The following is a 14,934-nucleotide window of genomic DNA, read 5'->3' as shown; positions in this document are numbered from 1 at the left end:
TTGCTTTAACCACACCGAAGAGAAGCTGATGGATCTGGAATCTCGATTAGATTTTACGCCGAAGGAAGATTTCGCCGTCTCGCTTCGGATCTGCTTAATGGTGGTTTTGTGAATCTTTTCTCCACCGAGTTAAGATGAGAGCTCTGTTAAGCTTTTCGAATGGGAATGGTGAATTTCTTATTTTGCTTTGAATCTTTGAGGGATTTGATCGATGTCAGTTTTCTGATGTGGAAGAATTTGGCCTTCTAATCTGAGAGCTCAAAAATGTATTCAAATTGTTCGCCAACTGATTTAAAATTTGCTCGGCACCGGGGCTGAAATCGCGATAAAATACCCGGGATTGCGCAGGAGCGGAATTGCAGGGACAATGAAAGATTCAAAATTAAATCCTCTCCTTATATTCTATATTTTGTTAAAATATGATGTTTATAAATTAGTTATATATAAAATTTACTACGATAGATTAATTTTTAGATAAATTAAAAATAATTTGAAGAAAAAAACAAAATGTATAAAATTTATTAATAAACTCAAACCAGTTTAATTAGCTAAAAAACAAACTATAAAAAACAGTGGAGAAGATAAATTCCGAACAAGCATCATTATAGAGCCAAAACCAAAAATCTAGCAGAACGTTAAACCTCGAATTTGTACAGCTAAAGATCTATCGGATATATAGTTTCCGTGTCTAAGTTCAGAAAAAGGTTGAAGTAAACCATCAACTCTGCATAGCTTCAGCGTGATAGTGGTCCAGCTCCTTGTCAAGTTCCTCTGCAGATTTCTCCCCAATCTTTCTCCCATGAGCTACACCACTGCCTCGGCTGCGACCACGGCCTCTTCCACCATCACCACGTCCACCTCCACGACCAAAATTTGAACCACCCAGACCCCTATGAATGTCAACATAATGAAAATAAGCTCCAGCTCTTGTAACACAAATCATTAAGAAAGTCCAAAAAATTGGGTTCAAGGGCAACTGACATGGGACCCCGGTTATTCTTATCCACCCTGGAGCCAACCTCGAAACGACCAGTTCCAGGCCTGTGTATTAGTGAAGATGTGGTTGTAATGATTAATCAATCACAAAATATTATGAAAACCTTTCCTAAAATTATAGCTACTCACACATCTATAAAACACAACGAAGCAAACAAGCCAAGAAGCCCTTCAAAGAAGGATCCAGGTGTAATAAGGCATTTTTAATCAATATGCACATACAGCAAGGGAAGATGCTAACATCTGATGTTAATAAGGATCCAAGCAGATCTCCCTTAGACAGATCAGTATTATCAGTTTCAGAAAACAGATCAAATGGACTGGATCATCGATCAGTAAACTGAATATAATCAATCCAACTAAAAAATCTTGGTATTTTCCAGGCTAATCTTGATATTAACTTGGAAAAATTTATAGACAAGTAGAACTTGCATAAAACCAATCAACACAAGAAGGCGAAAAAATACACTTCGATATGTTATTAACCTTATATTCAAATGACCATACACTGTAGGAGACAACACCCAAGTAAAAAAAAACACATTAAAAAGCTTAAAAATTAAAGCCATATACCCCATTACAACAGTTCTTTTTCCATTAGCTTTTCCAAAAATGTTCAAACGAGCAGAAACAGGGATCTCAGCATCATCACCAATTATCTCGACCTTCATGGGCTTCCCATCCAATTGGACATTGTTATATCGCTTAAGCGCTTGAAATGCATCACTCCTCCGGACAAAAATCACTTCAGCCGAACCCTGTTTAATAGGTAAAGAAATTATTAAAAGATGAAAACTAAACTAAAGCAATCAAGTATGGCAAGTACAAAATAACAGAGCATTCTTTTAGTTACATTCCTTCCCATTCAATCAAAGTAAAAACTATCAAAATCAAAAGTAAATCTGCAAGCTAGTCAAAATATACAGAGCAATCCTCCAACAGGGCAATAACATATAAATACATTTTCCATTTATTATTTTCTAAGACCAGCAGCCAAAATGTTGAAGAGGATAAAAAATTTAACTCATCATATAACGCTCCAACTTACACTTGGGCGTCCATTTTTGTCATAGTGAACTGCATAACGCATCAGCTCTCCAATATCAGAAAACAGATCCTGTCCCCACGCCCATCTTCAGAAAATATAGAAAAGTATACAAAGTCGTAAAATAGCAAAAGACACGGCTCAAAATTGGTACCCTTATATCTTCAATAGTGACTCCAAAGTCCAAGTTGGAAACGTACAACTTTGTACCATTTACTAATCCAGATAACCCAGCAGCTTTTAGACTATCCTCGAGAAGACCATTCCGCCACAGCAAATTCTTGGTTCTGCGGAAGGTCTGATGCAAGCAAACCAATTATCGAGATTGCGAAAAGCGTCAGAATTACACCACAAAAATTAATTGAGATTCTTTTATTGAAACATCAGGATATTTCCGGGACAAAGTCACATTGAAATGCTCTAAAGAGATCCATAGAAAAGAAGTGAATGCAATTAAGTCTACATGGTTGATGGTAGTTGAGATACAATCCACAGCATGCAAACTAGTGTCATGCCAGACGTGGAGCTCCAGTTCTGAAGTTCAGCGAAGGAAGCCACCTTTGCAAAACGCCATGAACTGAGATATGACAGAAAGTCTCACTCCCAGTCCCCAAGTAACTCCAGCATATACGGATGATATAGATCATAATATCATTCTTCATACATCAAACCAATCCATCATTAACTCCCAAATGACCCAGGTAACAATAAACAGAGAGCCAACGCTTAATAATTATTATCGATAAATAAGGAAACTCAGTTTCATGCTTTCAGTTCTTAATGGATGTTAATGGCAAAAGCTCTTAGCATCAGGATAATGAAGCTCCTCTAGATAGGGTGCAAAGTGTCATTAATGGGCTACGAAATCTTCCACTTTTGACATATAGCTCCATCGCAAGTTCAGAGACCAACATTTACTGAAAAACCTCCTCAAGAACAGAAAAACTGTCAGAAAACTCAGGAACTTTTGCTACAACATAACATTTTTCCAGGCTCAATACGGTCTTCCCCAAATGACGAATAATGCCGCAAATCTATCAGATTTCGATTTCAAAAGCAAGACAAGAAATCTTCATGTAACGTACTAAGGGCGTAGCAGATTTGTCTATGTAATGCATAAGACATCCACAATTTAATCTTGCCTTGGCAATCATTTGAGCTGACGGTCGAGTATTAAGTCCAAGTGGACCTCTGCGAGGAGGTCCATATGCTCTGCCGCCACCCCGGGATGATGACCCTCCTGGCCCTCGTCCCCTTCGTGAGCCTCTTGAGCTGGCTTGTCCTCTGTTACGCTCACTATTTTTGCGGCTTTTAATCATATCATCCAACGACATATCCAAGGAGGCCATTGACACCAAATACTGCAAATACCTGTTACAAGAGCACCGGTCACAGTACTAATTCAGTGCCAGCGGCAGAAAAGCGGGAATCCAGTTGCAACTTGAGAGATTAGAGCAGACGGCAAAAATGGAAATTCACATCAAAGCTACAGCATGATCCGAAGAAGAATCAAATCAGTTATTTCTTTCAAAGTAGAAAATGCAAATCAATTCACCATACCTAAAGTATTTAACCGCCAGAAAAATTCCAAAAAAGGCCCATTATTAGAACATGGTATTTGCACATCTATCAAGAATAACGAAGATAAAAAAAGAAGTAGATAAACATCTAATTAGCATCCACCAATCCATCGAACAAGATACGCAAAATCAGATTACAAAACAAAACGCGTCACAGGTCATCATTAAATTAAACGATTAAAACGGATTTTGATCCTTGATATATTAAAACGACATCGCAAAAAATCCTACAAAGACAAAAAATCGCACAATTATCACAAAAATATCACCAGAAAATTCATTCTACATAATCGCATCATTTTGTTCGTAGAAATAAATGAGAGAACTAACATATACATCGAAATACGTGCAGATAATATGAAAAACTCGTACCAGAATCAAATCCCGAACAGAGAAGACGGCGAACAACTGATTTCCGCGGATCGAAATGAATTATTAGGTAAATACGGAAAAGACGGAGAAGATTCGAGAGCTAGGGGAGGCTTAGGAGAGTCACAATTGAAATACCCCGGGTTTCTTGACGTACAAGACTATTGGAGAGGCGACGGCCCATATATAATATATTGGGTTTGTGGAGGATTTGGATCGAATTTACCCGACCCAACATCCTGGATTTGATTATTAGTTGCGATGCGGGATGGATAACCCGAAAATTAATTTAAAAAAAAAAAAAGAATTTCAAGTTTTTTAACGAGAGACCATCTCAGTTCAACCAGAAGTCATTGGACCGACAAATAACTTTTTCCATGTAAATAGCATCAAGCAAGTTTAATTTCTTGTTAATGTCAAATTGCAATAATCCATATTTCAAGATTCATTTCCGTAAATTTTTATTACCTAACTTAAAATAGACTAAAGTAATTAAATGAGAAAATGAAATAACAAATACAAGATCATCCTGAAATGGGCTTAGGGTTATATTGTGGTTTGATCCGGCCCAAAACATCTAAACATGTCTTCTGAAATTTGTTTCAAAATAAAAATAAAAATTGTGTAATATCAAAATATCTTTTAATTATGAAATAAAATGTTTTTTAAGCCTAGTTCAAATATTAAGCAAACCAAAGTTATTTGATCCAATTGGTTCGGAATTTTAATCGAGATTTAGATGACTCCTTGCAGTACCATTCGCTTCAAAATTATCATTTAGGTCCCCTACACTATATATATATATATATATATATATATATATATATATATATATATATATATATATATATATATATATATATCTTCCTTTCCAACTGTTCAAGATGAGTGCTTGCCAGAAAACAAATATGTACGTGGTTTATCACAAGAAACATAATCTTTACCTAGCTCCCATCCAAAGGGGAAGAGCTGGATATATTTCATAAATGATTTGTTTCATTTTATATCATTCTTTGCCATCCTTGCAGTTTGTACCATTCTTTTTCTTACAGAATTCGTTATTTAGTTTTCTGGATATTCCAAATATTTCCATGCCTGCCTTTAGAATTATAATAGTAATTAATAATATGCTATACCTCTAATTTTGTACAAGTATTTCAAGTGAAAATACTTCAGATGGTACTATATATGTCCCCTCCATTATTGTGGGACCCGGACGCTAATCCAGTTCTTAATCGTGCTTCAGACTAATTAATCAATTAGTATAAACAGGGTCTAAATTTTTTTTTTAAAATGCAAAGCGGAAACGTAATGTAATTAAATTCAAGTTACATATTAAACATAACATACAATTATTGTATGATCTACAATAATCCAACTAGGTTCAACTACAAGTCAGTGCTGAATCCTAAGTTGCTTCAAAGCCCGGATCTCCACGCTATCCTAGTCCAGCCTCGTTCTCTTCTTGACCTTCTTGACGCAATTTCTGATATTTCGAAAATTCTGCTATATTCAATATCGTTCTCAGCCTACTGATCACGGTCTCACAGTGCTACAATCAATCAGTATACTATCTTCAGATATCACAAACTCTGATCCCGATTCCTATCCGAACACTTCTGTATATAACAATCTCAGTTCCCAGAATATTACATACAAATATCAACTGTCCGATTCAATCAATCATACGCTGCGAATATATCAAAAGATCATAGATAAAACGAGCATAAAATCATCAGAACACTTCTGAATACAGGATTTATCAACCCATAAATGGAACTGAAGTACTTTACAGAGAAATATAATCAGATGTAACTCTAACTTTCAGGCAATAAATCTTTCAACTGATATCTCAATTCTCTCAATTCAATCAATATCAGTCTATAAGAAATTCTAAAATGAAACCAATACCTGGAATCACATCAAGGCCGAAATCATTCTCCCTGATACAGGACAAACCTGAAATCTCATCTGCAAGACTATAGCAAACTTCCTGCTATTAGTAAATCAATCCCTGATAGGCTCATCTTCAGAAATCAACTGTATATAAAGAAATAACTCCATTCCTTTCGATAATCATCGAATCATATATAATACGGATATCAAGGAATTCAAAATCAAGAATCCTTACCGTATATCATTCATTCTTTGGCCATTTCAGGTCCAAATCATACCATTTCCTGATAAGACTCTATAATAGCTCTGTACTTGCTCGATATATCAATATCAATCATGCAGTCATCATCAGAAAATACCAGTACAAGCTACTCTAATTCAATCTTATTCTCAACTTACTGCAGTATATGATATATCACAGAATATCACTGATATCAAATTCTTTCCCCAAAAGGTAAAGAATCAATACTACAGTAAATACAGATCCACCAGGTAAAACATATATCAATGCAAATCAATCAAGGATAATCATCAAGAATGCATTAGTATACATCAATACATATGCACATAATCATAACAGATCAGTACCTGTCACTGTATCATCAAGTGTGTCCTGGGTCTGTTTCTCGATCCCTCCCACCAGAGGATTCTGCTCCCTGAAATCTTCGGGCACCTTTCTGTGGACAGACTCTAGCAAAGTGTCCTTGCTGTTTACAGAAGTTGCACCGACCAGTCACTCTGTGGCATAGCTCCGGGGAATGTCTCCCACCGCAATTCCTGCAATAAACTCCAGTATAATTCGGACTAGAGCCACTGGAGCTAGATGAACCGCTCCCAAACTTCTTGAATTGCTTCTTTTGAACTTTCAACATCTCTTTCTTTCCACCACTGCTACTGCCAATCTCGATTCTGGAAGGCAGTTGTTGTGGTATCGGTGTTGAAAGAACATATGAAGCTTCATTTTGTCTCATTAGAACGGTTTCTGCTCTTCTGGCACGATTCAGAGTATCAGTAAAATTACTCGGTTGTTTCACAGTTACCAAGGTGCGTATTTCTGGATTCAAGCCCTTAATAAACTGATCAGCTACAGCTGTATCATTTCTAGCCACTTGCGGACCAAACTTTAACAAGGTGAAGAAATGGGCCAAATATTCATCAATCTTCAATGGACCCTGCCTCAAATTTGCAAATTCTGCACTTTTGTCCTCTCGATATGATAGAGGTACAAACCTTTGATAAAATTCCACTTTGAAAAGTTTCCACGTAATCGTGAAACCACGCTGTGTTATGGCTTCCCGGGTTATCAGCCACCAACTCCTAACGACTTCCCGTAGTTGATTCCCAACCAATTTAATTCTGCACTCATCTGTGAATCCCAGAAATTCAAACAGCATTTCAATCTCCTCCAGCCAAGTCTCACAATCAGCTGGTGCCTCAATACCCCTCAAAATCGGTGGTTGAAACGACTGAAACCTTATCATCTGTGTTTCCATCAGAGTTTCAGACACATCCATCTGATCATACGATGTATTACCCCTTTCTGGAATCCTTCTAGGAGGAATATCTGATAATCACAGATGTTAGTAGTAACAGGAGACAAATCCGTCTCAATCCCAATCCTGATCAGCTTACCTCTGATCAAGAATTGGTTCTGATCCAGTTTCAAATAATACATATTACCAAATCAACTCAGATATGCAGGTAACATGTAGCTTAATATCCAGTAAAAACATACTGAAATCATAGCATATACAATGTAGTTTCAATATTATATTCAATCATATTACCAAAGACTCCAGTTCTATCCACGTCGATATAGCATCGATAACCAGTAATAGAACAATCTCTGTTTCTATCCACATCAGTATAGTATCGATCACCAGTAATAGAAGGAACTCCAATTCTATCCACATCGATATAGCATCGATAACCAGTAATAGAACAATCTCTGTTTCTATCCACATCAGTATAGTATCGATCACCAGTAATAGAAGGAACTCCAATTCTATCCACATCGATATAACATCGATCAACAGTAATAGAAGAAGTTATGATTCTATCCACATCGATACAGTACTGATCACCAGTAATAGAAGGAGCTATAATTCTATCCACATCGATAGCCAATTATCCAGTGACAGACTATGACACTTCCGCCAATACAATATCTCATGACATCGTGCAATGTGTCTGTGGTGATCCCACCACTATCAGACACTTCTGTCATAAGACTATTCGTCTAATACCTGTTATCTATAATTCAAGAGAACAAGTATATCAATCAACTCAATGCAAATATCAATGCAATAAGTAAAGTATGTGATTTAGGGAAACTCGAGTCAAACCTCACTCGAGTTGTGCAATCCCAACTCAACATTAATTTATACCTTTATCTTCTCGCTCAGAAGAAGAAGAAGAATTCCCGACTCTATCTCGGTCCATTCTCAATCTGGTAATAACAATACCGAACAGATATAATATCAATAAACAACTCAATTCAATACCTGTTCTGATCAATGCTGAAATCAACACATAATCTGATCAATCTCAAGTCAAGACACAATCTAATCTATATCGACGATATCACGATATAATCGAAATCACTACTGAATCTGATCAATATCAATCAACTGATGTTTCGACGGTATAACAATACAGTCTCGATAACCCCGTCAATTCAAACATCACAGATATAATACCAGAATTCGTAATCAGTATCGATACCAGTCGTAATCTCAATAACAATACATATCTGATATAAAATCTCAGTCAAATCGACTCCAAAAATCATAACAATTACATAATCAATCTGTTCTTCAATCTGACTTCGATTCTATGATGTCTAACATGACAAGAGCATCATATATGAATCCTATTCAATTCTGACAACATCATAATTTCAAAGCATATCAAAACGTAGCAAAACTTACGTCCAGTTGTAGCCTACGTTGATAGGAACTCGGTACTGTACTCAGATTCAAAATCTGACGGACGGATTTCTCACAAAAGGCGTAAGGATTTTCTGGAGAATTTCTCGTGCTTCCTTTCTCGTTTCTCTTCTTTCTTACAATTCATGATTCACATTTGTATGTATATATGTATATATATATACATCTCACGCCTGTATACAAACGTGGCTTCTTTACGTTTTGCATGACTCGCGCTCGGGCGGTAAGAAACTACCGCTCGAGCGCGGCAGTTTCTGTCCAAGATTTTCAACTTGCACCCTTGGCGCTCGGGCGGTAATATTCTACCGCTCGGGCGCCACATCTTCTGCTCGAGACACATTTCTGTTGAACATTGGCGCTCGGGCGCCACTCTCTGCCCAACTTCCTCGAATTTCACATGTAGTCTTTGTTAGAGTAGGTGCCCGTCGAGCCAAGTGTTGGCCGAGTGTTCACAATGAAACTCTATGTATAAGCAATCTTTATTTTAATAATATTTGAAATTATTATTTTGGCGAATCTTTATCTGTATACCCATGCTAGCTGCATAGATAAAGCCCTTGAATATACAAATAGTAGAAAGAATATGATATGCTCATATGATGAGTATCATGAAACTCATATTTGTAATACTGTATATTCTAAACGGTTCCTAGTCGATTCAGCCGCCACTAAGAAGGATATAGGCCGCTCGAGTTAGAGACTAGTATCTGCGATGTGAGTACCATGTTTCATTGGTAGGGGACATTGTGATGTCCGAACATGCAGATAGGTGCTCCTGGTAGAGTGCACTGAACAACCCTCCATAAAAGGACTTTCCAAGTGGTTCTCACTTATCGAGTGGAAAAGTCCTGGTTTATGGTTGTACAGAATTAGTCCTTATGACCCGGGACAACATTGAGACTCTATGTGCTAGAATTACACTTTGACTTGTTTACCGACTCTCATGGGGTCATCAGGTGGCAAGGTTGGGTGTTCTGTCGAAACACATAGGAGTCAATGCATTGTAGTCGGGGATTCACCGCTTACCTTCGGGTATGGATATCCTATGTGTTATCATGTGTATGTAGATCGAAATCTCTGGCCAGAGTATGGTTGTAATTATGAAAGGTGTTTCATAGATTGCACCATCGATGCAACTACGACATGACACATAGTATCGATTCATTGACAACTCTCGATAAACCAATGGTTGTCGAATCGATCGGGATATATGAGTTGAAGGGACCGTACTGTACGCTAACCATAATTGAATGGTTCTTGCAGGCACTATCATGTGATACCTAGGGAATCACGTAAGCGATGCTGCTAGGCGTTTAACGTGATTGGTTGGGTACTATCAGACTTGAGTTCTGACGTTCTTACTATCAAGGAGTTGATAAGTAAGAATGGAGCAATTGGGGTATGCTCGAATAAGGACATGTTTAGTCCAAATCACATGGAGATGTGAACCCACGGCTAGTTGTATCAATGAACCATTGAGGGCCACACAAGTACTAGCTTTGTAAATCCCGATGAGAAGTAAAAATAGTTCAATGTGTTGAACGGCTTATAAAAGAGTTTATAAGCGTAGGGAAAATTAGAAGTATGACTTCTATAAAGGAGAAAATAGTTCAATGTGTTGAACGACTTATAAATGAGTTTATAAGTGCAAAGAAAAATAGAAGTATGACTTCTATGAGAGAAATGTAAATTTTGATTTATGGAAGTGTTCCTAAATTAAAATTTGGCCAAGAGAATAATGTATTTGAAAATTGTGATTTTCATAAACATTATAATGGACTAAATTAAATTAATTCAAGTGTTGAATTAATCAAACACTAGTGGGCCTTGTAGAGCCCAAATGATTAAATTAATTCAAGTGTTGGATTAATTAAATAATATTGAGTCTTGTAGAGCTCAATTAAAATAATTATTTAACTAGTGGGACTTGGGTAAATTCAAGTAATGTTTAATTAGTCTCAAATATGTTTGAGATAATTAAATTTAGTCCAAAGTTTTTAATTTGATTAAAAACTATATTGTATGCATGCATGGGAGGTGAAGGGTTGGAGATTACTTTTGAATAAAAAATTGCATGGCATGCAACTTTTTCACTTTTGCTTTTTGCAACACCAAGACATGCAATTAACTCATTCTCCTCCCTCCTCCAAGCTAGATGGCCGAAACTAGCATCCAAAATTCTCTCCATTTTCTCTTCTTTTGTGTTCTTCAATTTGTTGGAGAAAACACAACACTTCTCTTTGAAAAATCCTCAAATATTTCTAGTGCAATATTTGAGGGGATCTACCTAGTTGGTGGTGGGCCTAATTTGAAGGAAAGATTCAAGGATTTGGAGGAGGAGCTTGTAGATTCATCTTCCATTCAAGAGCTTTGTTGTTCAACAACAAAGTTGGAGCCACAATCAACTTTTTAAAGTTGATAGGTATACTTTCTTACACCCTATGAATGTCATTTTGTGTTTTTATTGTATTTGTTGCACAATGTATGGGGTGGCCGAAATTTTGAGCTAAAAATTTTAGATTTCAAACTTCCGTTGCGCTTCCGGCCACCGTAACCGGTCCGCTTTCAAGTGGTATCCGAGCTATGGTTACGTTTTTGTGTAGCAAATACAATATATATTATGTTGAGATCGATTTCTAACCGCATGAGTGTGTTTTTGCAACAAATCGAGGGCCGTTTTTGGGGAAAAATTCGGGCAGCAAGTTGCTGCCCGTGTCGGGCAGCTCGGGCTGCCCGAGGGGCTGCCCGTTTCGGGCAGCTAGGGCAGCCCGAGGGGCTGCCCGAGCAGCCCCATCATTTTAAATAAAAAAAAAAAATTTTTTTTGGTAAGTTGGCCGGAATCCGGCGACGGAGCTCCGGCGACGGCGATGACGACTAGGGTTTCCAAAAGCGTTTTGGATTATCAAAGTGTCATGGGCCTTGAGTTGTTGGGTCATTGGATGGCTAACATGTTTGTGAATTTTAAATGGGCCGAAAATGTTTTTGGTGAAAAATGATTTTTGGGCCCTTAAGTTTAAAATTACAAAAGTTGCAAATATTTTCTCATGAAATAAATAATTTAAGTTGGACTTTGATTATTTATAGTAAATTGTGATTTACAAGAAATTCGGTTATAAATAAATTAATTTGAAAGTAGACAAAGGTGTTTGTATACTTTGTTAATTTAGTTTATAATCGTGGCGGTTAGTGATTGGATCAAGATATATAATATTGGATCAATTAATTATTGTGATAATTAATTGATGGTGTATGATATGTGATATTATGCATGAAGGATGATCAAAACCCAAGCCCAATTTGCTAGGTGTATGCTAGGATATTTTGTGTTGAATGATTGTAATAATTATCAATTTATCAAGTGGGCTTGGTTTATGGCCCGTTCCCACCCCATGAGATGTATCCCTATGTGCCATGGATATTTATTTGTAAATATTAGAATAGGGGAAGATCAAGATTGGAAGATGGTGGCCTTGGTGATTATGAAGATCGAAGACATGTAATATTGGATGCTAATGTAATAATTTAGTTGCATTGCATCCCGTGCATTTACCCTAGGATTGGACCTAGGCCCGTGTTTGGCTCACACGGGCCATTAGTTTTGGGGCGATTGATCATCCTTGTATTGTTTTCTATTTATGATATATGCATGATATGTTATAAATAATGAGTATGTGCGTTATTATTATTATAATAACAAAGTTGCATGAATCCGGCAAACATACGATCAAACATGGCGAGCTTTTTAAAATAAAATTAATGATGAGACCTTTCAAAATTAAAAACCCTCATTTTGAATAAGATTCAAAATAAATATCAAGCCCGAAAAGGGGAATTATAAATTTGTTTATAATTTCCTTGTCTTCCATCGACAATGGGTGCATGATGAACGCTACCCGTACTCGGGGCTCGGCTCATATTATTGGGGAGCCTCGAGTGCCGGAAAGCTGTGACATCCATTGACATAGTGATGTGAACTACGTGGAACTCCCATGATTTCGGCTCATATTATTGAGGGAACTCATGGCGACCGTCCATTAAGGTTCAACATCGATGGGTAAGGCTTGACACGTGAAGATGAACGACGTCATATTATTGGGTCCTAATCAAACGTGAGACAAAATTTTACGTTAAGGGTTGCATTGTGATGCAATTGGAAACTACCTTTTAGGTTTTGTGATTGGCTGATATTATTCGGGATCATAATTCGCTAATTGGACCTTACGTACCTACTGAGGAAAGGAGTTTCCCGTTTTCACTAGAGGGTAGTGAAAGATGTCAAAACAGTGGGAGCAAATATTTATGAAGTATAAGTCCAAACTTCATATCTTACTAAATATTTAAAATAGTCATCAACATTTATCTGTTTTTACTTTTCAGTACAAATCGACAATGTCTTCGATGCGCAATTCGATATCTATAATACTCGACAAACACATATTAACTGGACCTAATTACCTCACTTGGCTAAGAAATTTGAAAATAGTCTTAAATTCGGAAAGGGTAACATATACACTAACTCAGTCGCCCCCTGTTGAGGCTCCGACTGACTGCAATCCTGAGGAATTGCAGGCTTACAAGGAATGGTGTGACCATGACTTGATAGCCAGGTGTTATATGCTGACTTCTATGAACGATGAGCTACAGAGGCGTTTTGAGGGTGCAAAGAGTGCTGCTGACATTCATTTGCATCTCAAACAGCTCTTTGGAGAGCAAACGCGTCCTCTTAGGCATGCTACCGTCAAGGAGCTGATCACTTTGCGCATGCGAGAGGGGACCTCGGTCCATGAGCATGGCCTAAAGGTGATCGGGCTCGTGGACAAGCTCGTTGGCATGGATCTGATCCTGCCTTCGGAGTTGACCACCGACATGTTGCTGTTATCGCTGCCTAGCTCATTTGATCCTTTTGTGGTGAACTTCAACATGAACAAGATGGAACCGACCCTTGAGGAGTTGGTGAACATGCTTGTTACGTTTGAATCCACCATCAAGAAAGAGAAGTTGGTTCTTTATGTGGGTTCTTCATCTGGTACGAAGATTGATCCACATGGGAATGGAAAGAAGCGTTCTTTCCAACGTCCCAAGAAGAACGTGCCCTTGTTGAGGCAATCTCCGAATCCCGTTGTGGCAGCCACACCAGTTAGGGCTGACAAGACTAGTGATGTTTGTCATCACTGCAAGAAGCCTGGACATTGGAAGCGTAATTGCAAAGAATATCTTGCCCAGAAGTGTTCTGGAAACGGTATGTTCTAAATTTAAGTAAACATTTTAATTAACTCTACTTCTTGGGTATTAGATACCGGTTGTGACTCACATCTCTGTAATGGGTTACAGGTGATGGGAAGAAGTAGGAAGCTTAAGGAAGGTGTGACCTTCTTGAGGATGGGCAATGGAGCAAGAGTTGCTGCCAAGGCTATTAAGGATGTTTACTTATTGTTGAACAATGTAGTGACCCGTTCCAGAATCACCTACTAATCAAAAACTAAGCATGCAATTAACCTAATTAATTATAATCAGAGATAACAGCGGAAAGCGGAAATATGGCCAACAACAATAGTTATACAACCCAATCGAAATCGAAGTCTAGACTAACTCAAAATGAAATATCCAGTACAACCATATCGAATCAAATGGAAAACACTGAAAACTAAACCAACCAGCTACTCAACGTCCTCCTCCTGCTCCTCCTGAGCCATCCAACCTGAGGCCTGCCCCGTGGGAATGGGGTGTCCAAGAATAAACAAAACCGAGGACGTGAGCGATAAGAACGCCCAGTACAAAAGTATGAGTATACAAACCTATATGAAATGCACATGCTATGATATGATACCAGGGTAGTCAAGAAACAGGAATCACAAAGGATCTCAAAATGCTCAGTCTAGAGGCGCCAAGTGGATAGTGCCGCGCGGTCCAACCTCTGGGTCACTGCATCCACTACAAGACAGACGTGGACCTAAAATGTCCCGGACCACCGAAGCCCTCCCGACCCGTCGGCCACTGTGTACTCTCGGTGTCCATGCGTCCACAAGACAGGGCTGAGCGGCCCCAAGATATAGCTTATCTCGAAAGAGATACAGCTCAACAGTAAAGGCTATCTCGAAGG

At 38.0% G+C, this 14,934-nt stretch overlaps 1 protein-coding gene across 3 annotated transcripts; it reads right to left on the bottom strand.

The window, feature by feature from the left end:
• Positions 1-613: 613 nt before the first annotated feature.
• On the bottom strand, positions 614-4,158 carry LOC140821813 (THO complex subunit 4D-like). Of its 3 annotated transcripts, none has more exons than XM_073182430.1 (7): positions 3,994-4,158; positions 3,184-3,527; positions 2,196-2,339; positions 2,045-2,113; positions 1,570-1,754; positions 982-1,041; positions 614-890 (listed from the first exon to the last, which is right to left on the bottom strand). In XM_073182430.1, the coding sequence occupies exons 2-7, from the start codon at positions 3,388-3,390 to the stop codon at positions 719-721; spliced, it is 837 nt and encodes a 278-aa protein (XP_073038531.1). In that variant the 5' UTR covers positions 3,391-3,527; positions 3,994-4,158; the 3' UTR covers positions 614-718. The 3 variants fall into 3 exon arrangements, with proteins under 3 accessions (XP_073038531.1, XP_073038530.1, XP_073038532.1); XM_073182429.1 differs by having other exon boundaries at positions 3,184-3,412; XM_073182431.1 differs by lacking the exon at positions 982-1,041 and having other exon boundaries at positions 3,184-3,412.
• Positions 4,159-14,934: the final 10,776 nt, after the last annotated feature.

The sequence above is a fragment of the Primulina eburnea genome, unplaced genomic scaffold, assembly GCF_022965805.1.
Source record: "Primulina eburnea isolate SZY01 unplaced genomic scaffold, ASM2296580v1 ctg739_ERROPOS11973397, whole genome shotgun sequence".
Classification (NCBI taxonomy): Eukaryota; Viridiplantae; Streptophyta; class Magnoliopsida; order Lamiales; family Gesneriaceae; genus Primulina; species Primulina eburnea.
The sequence above is the reverse complement of the archived record's forward strand: the minus strand, read 5'-3'. Positions and strand labels throughout refer to the sequence as shown.

What these genes read in the sequence shown, in the direction of transcription:
- LOC140821813 (XM_073182430.1), bottom strand. Translation starts at nt 3,390, where the DNA reads ATGGCCTCCTTGGATATGTCGTTGGATGATATGATTAAAAGCCGCAAA. An exon ending in ACAAAAATGGACGCCCAAGT is followed by an intron (nt 1,755 to 2,044) that starts GTAAGTTGGAGC and finishes CCTATTAAACAG; the next exon opens with GGTTCGGCTGAAGTGATTTT. An exon ending in AAAAGAACTGTTGTAATGGG is followed by an intron (nt 1,042 to 1,569) that starts GTATATGGCTTT and finishes ACTAATACACAG; the next exon opens with GCCTGGAACTGGTCGTTTCG.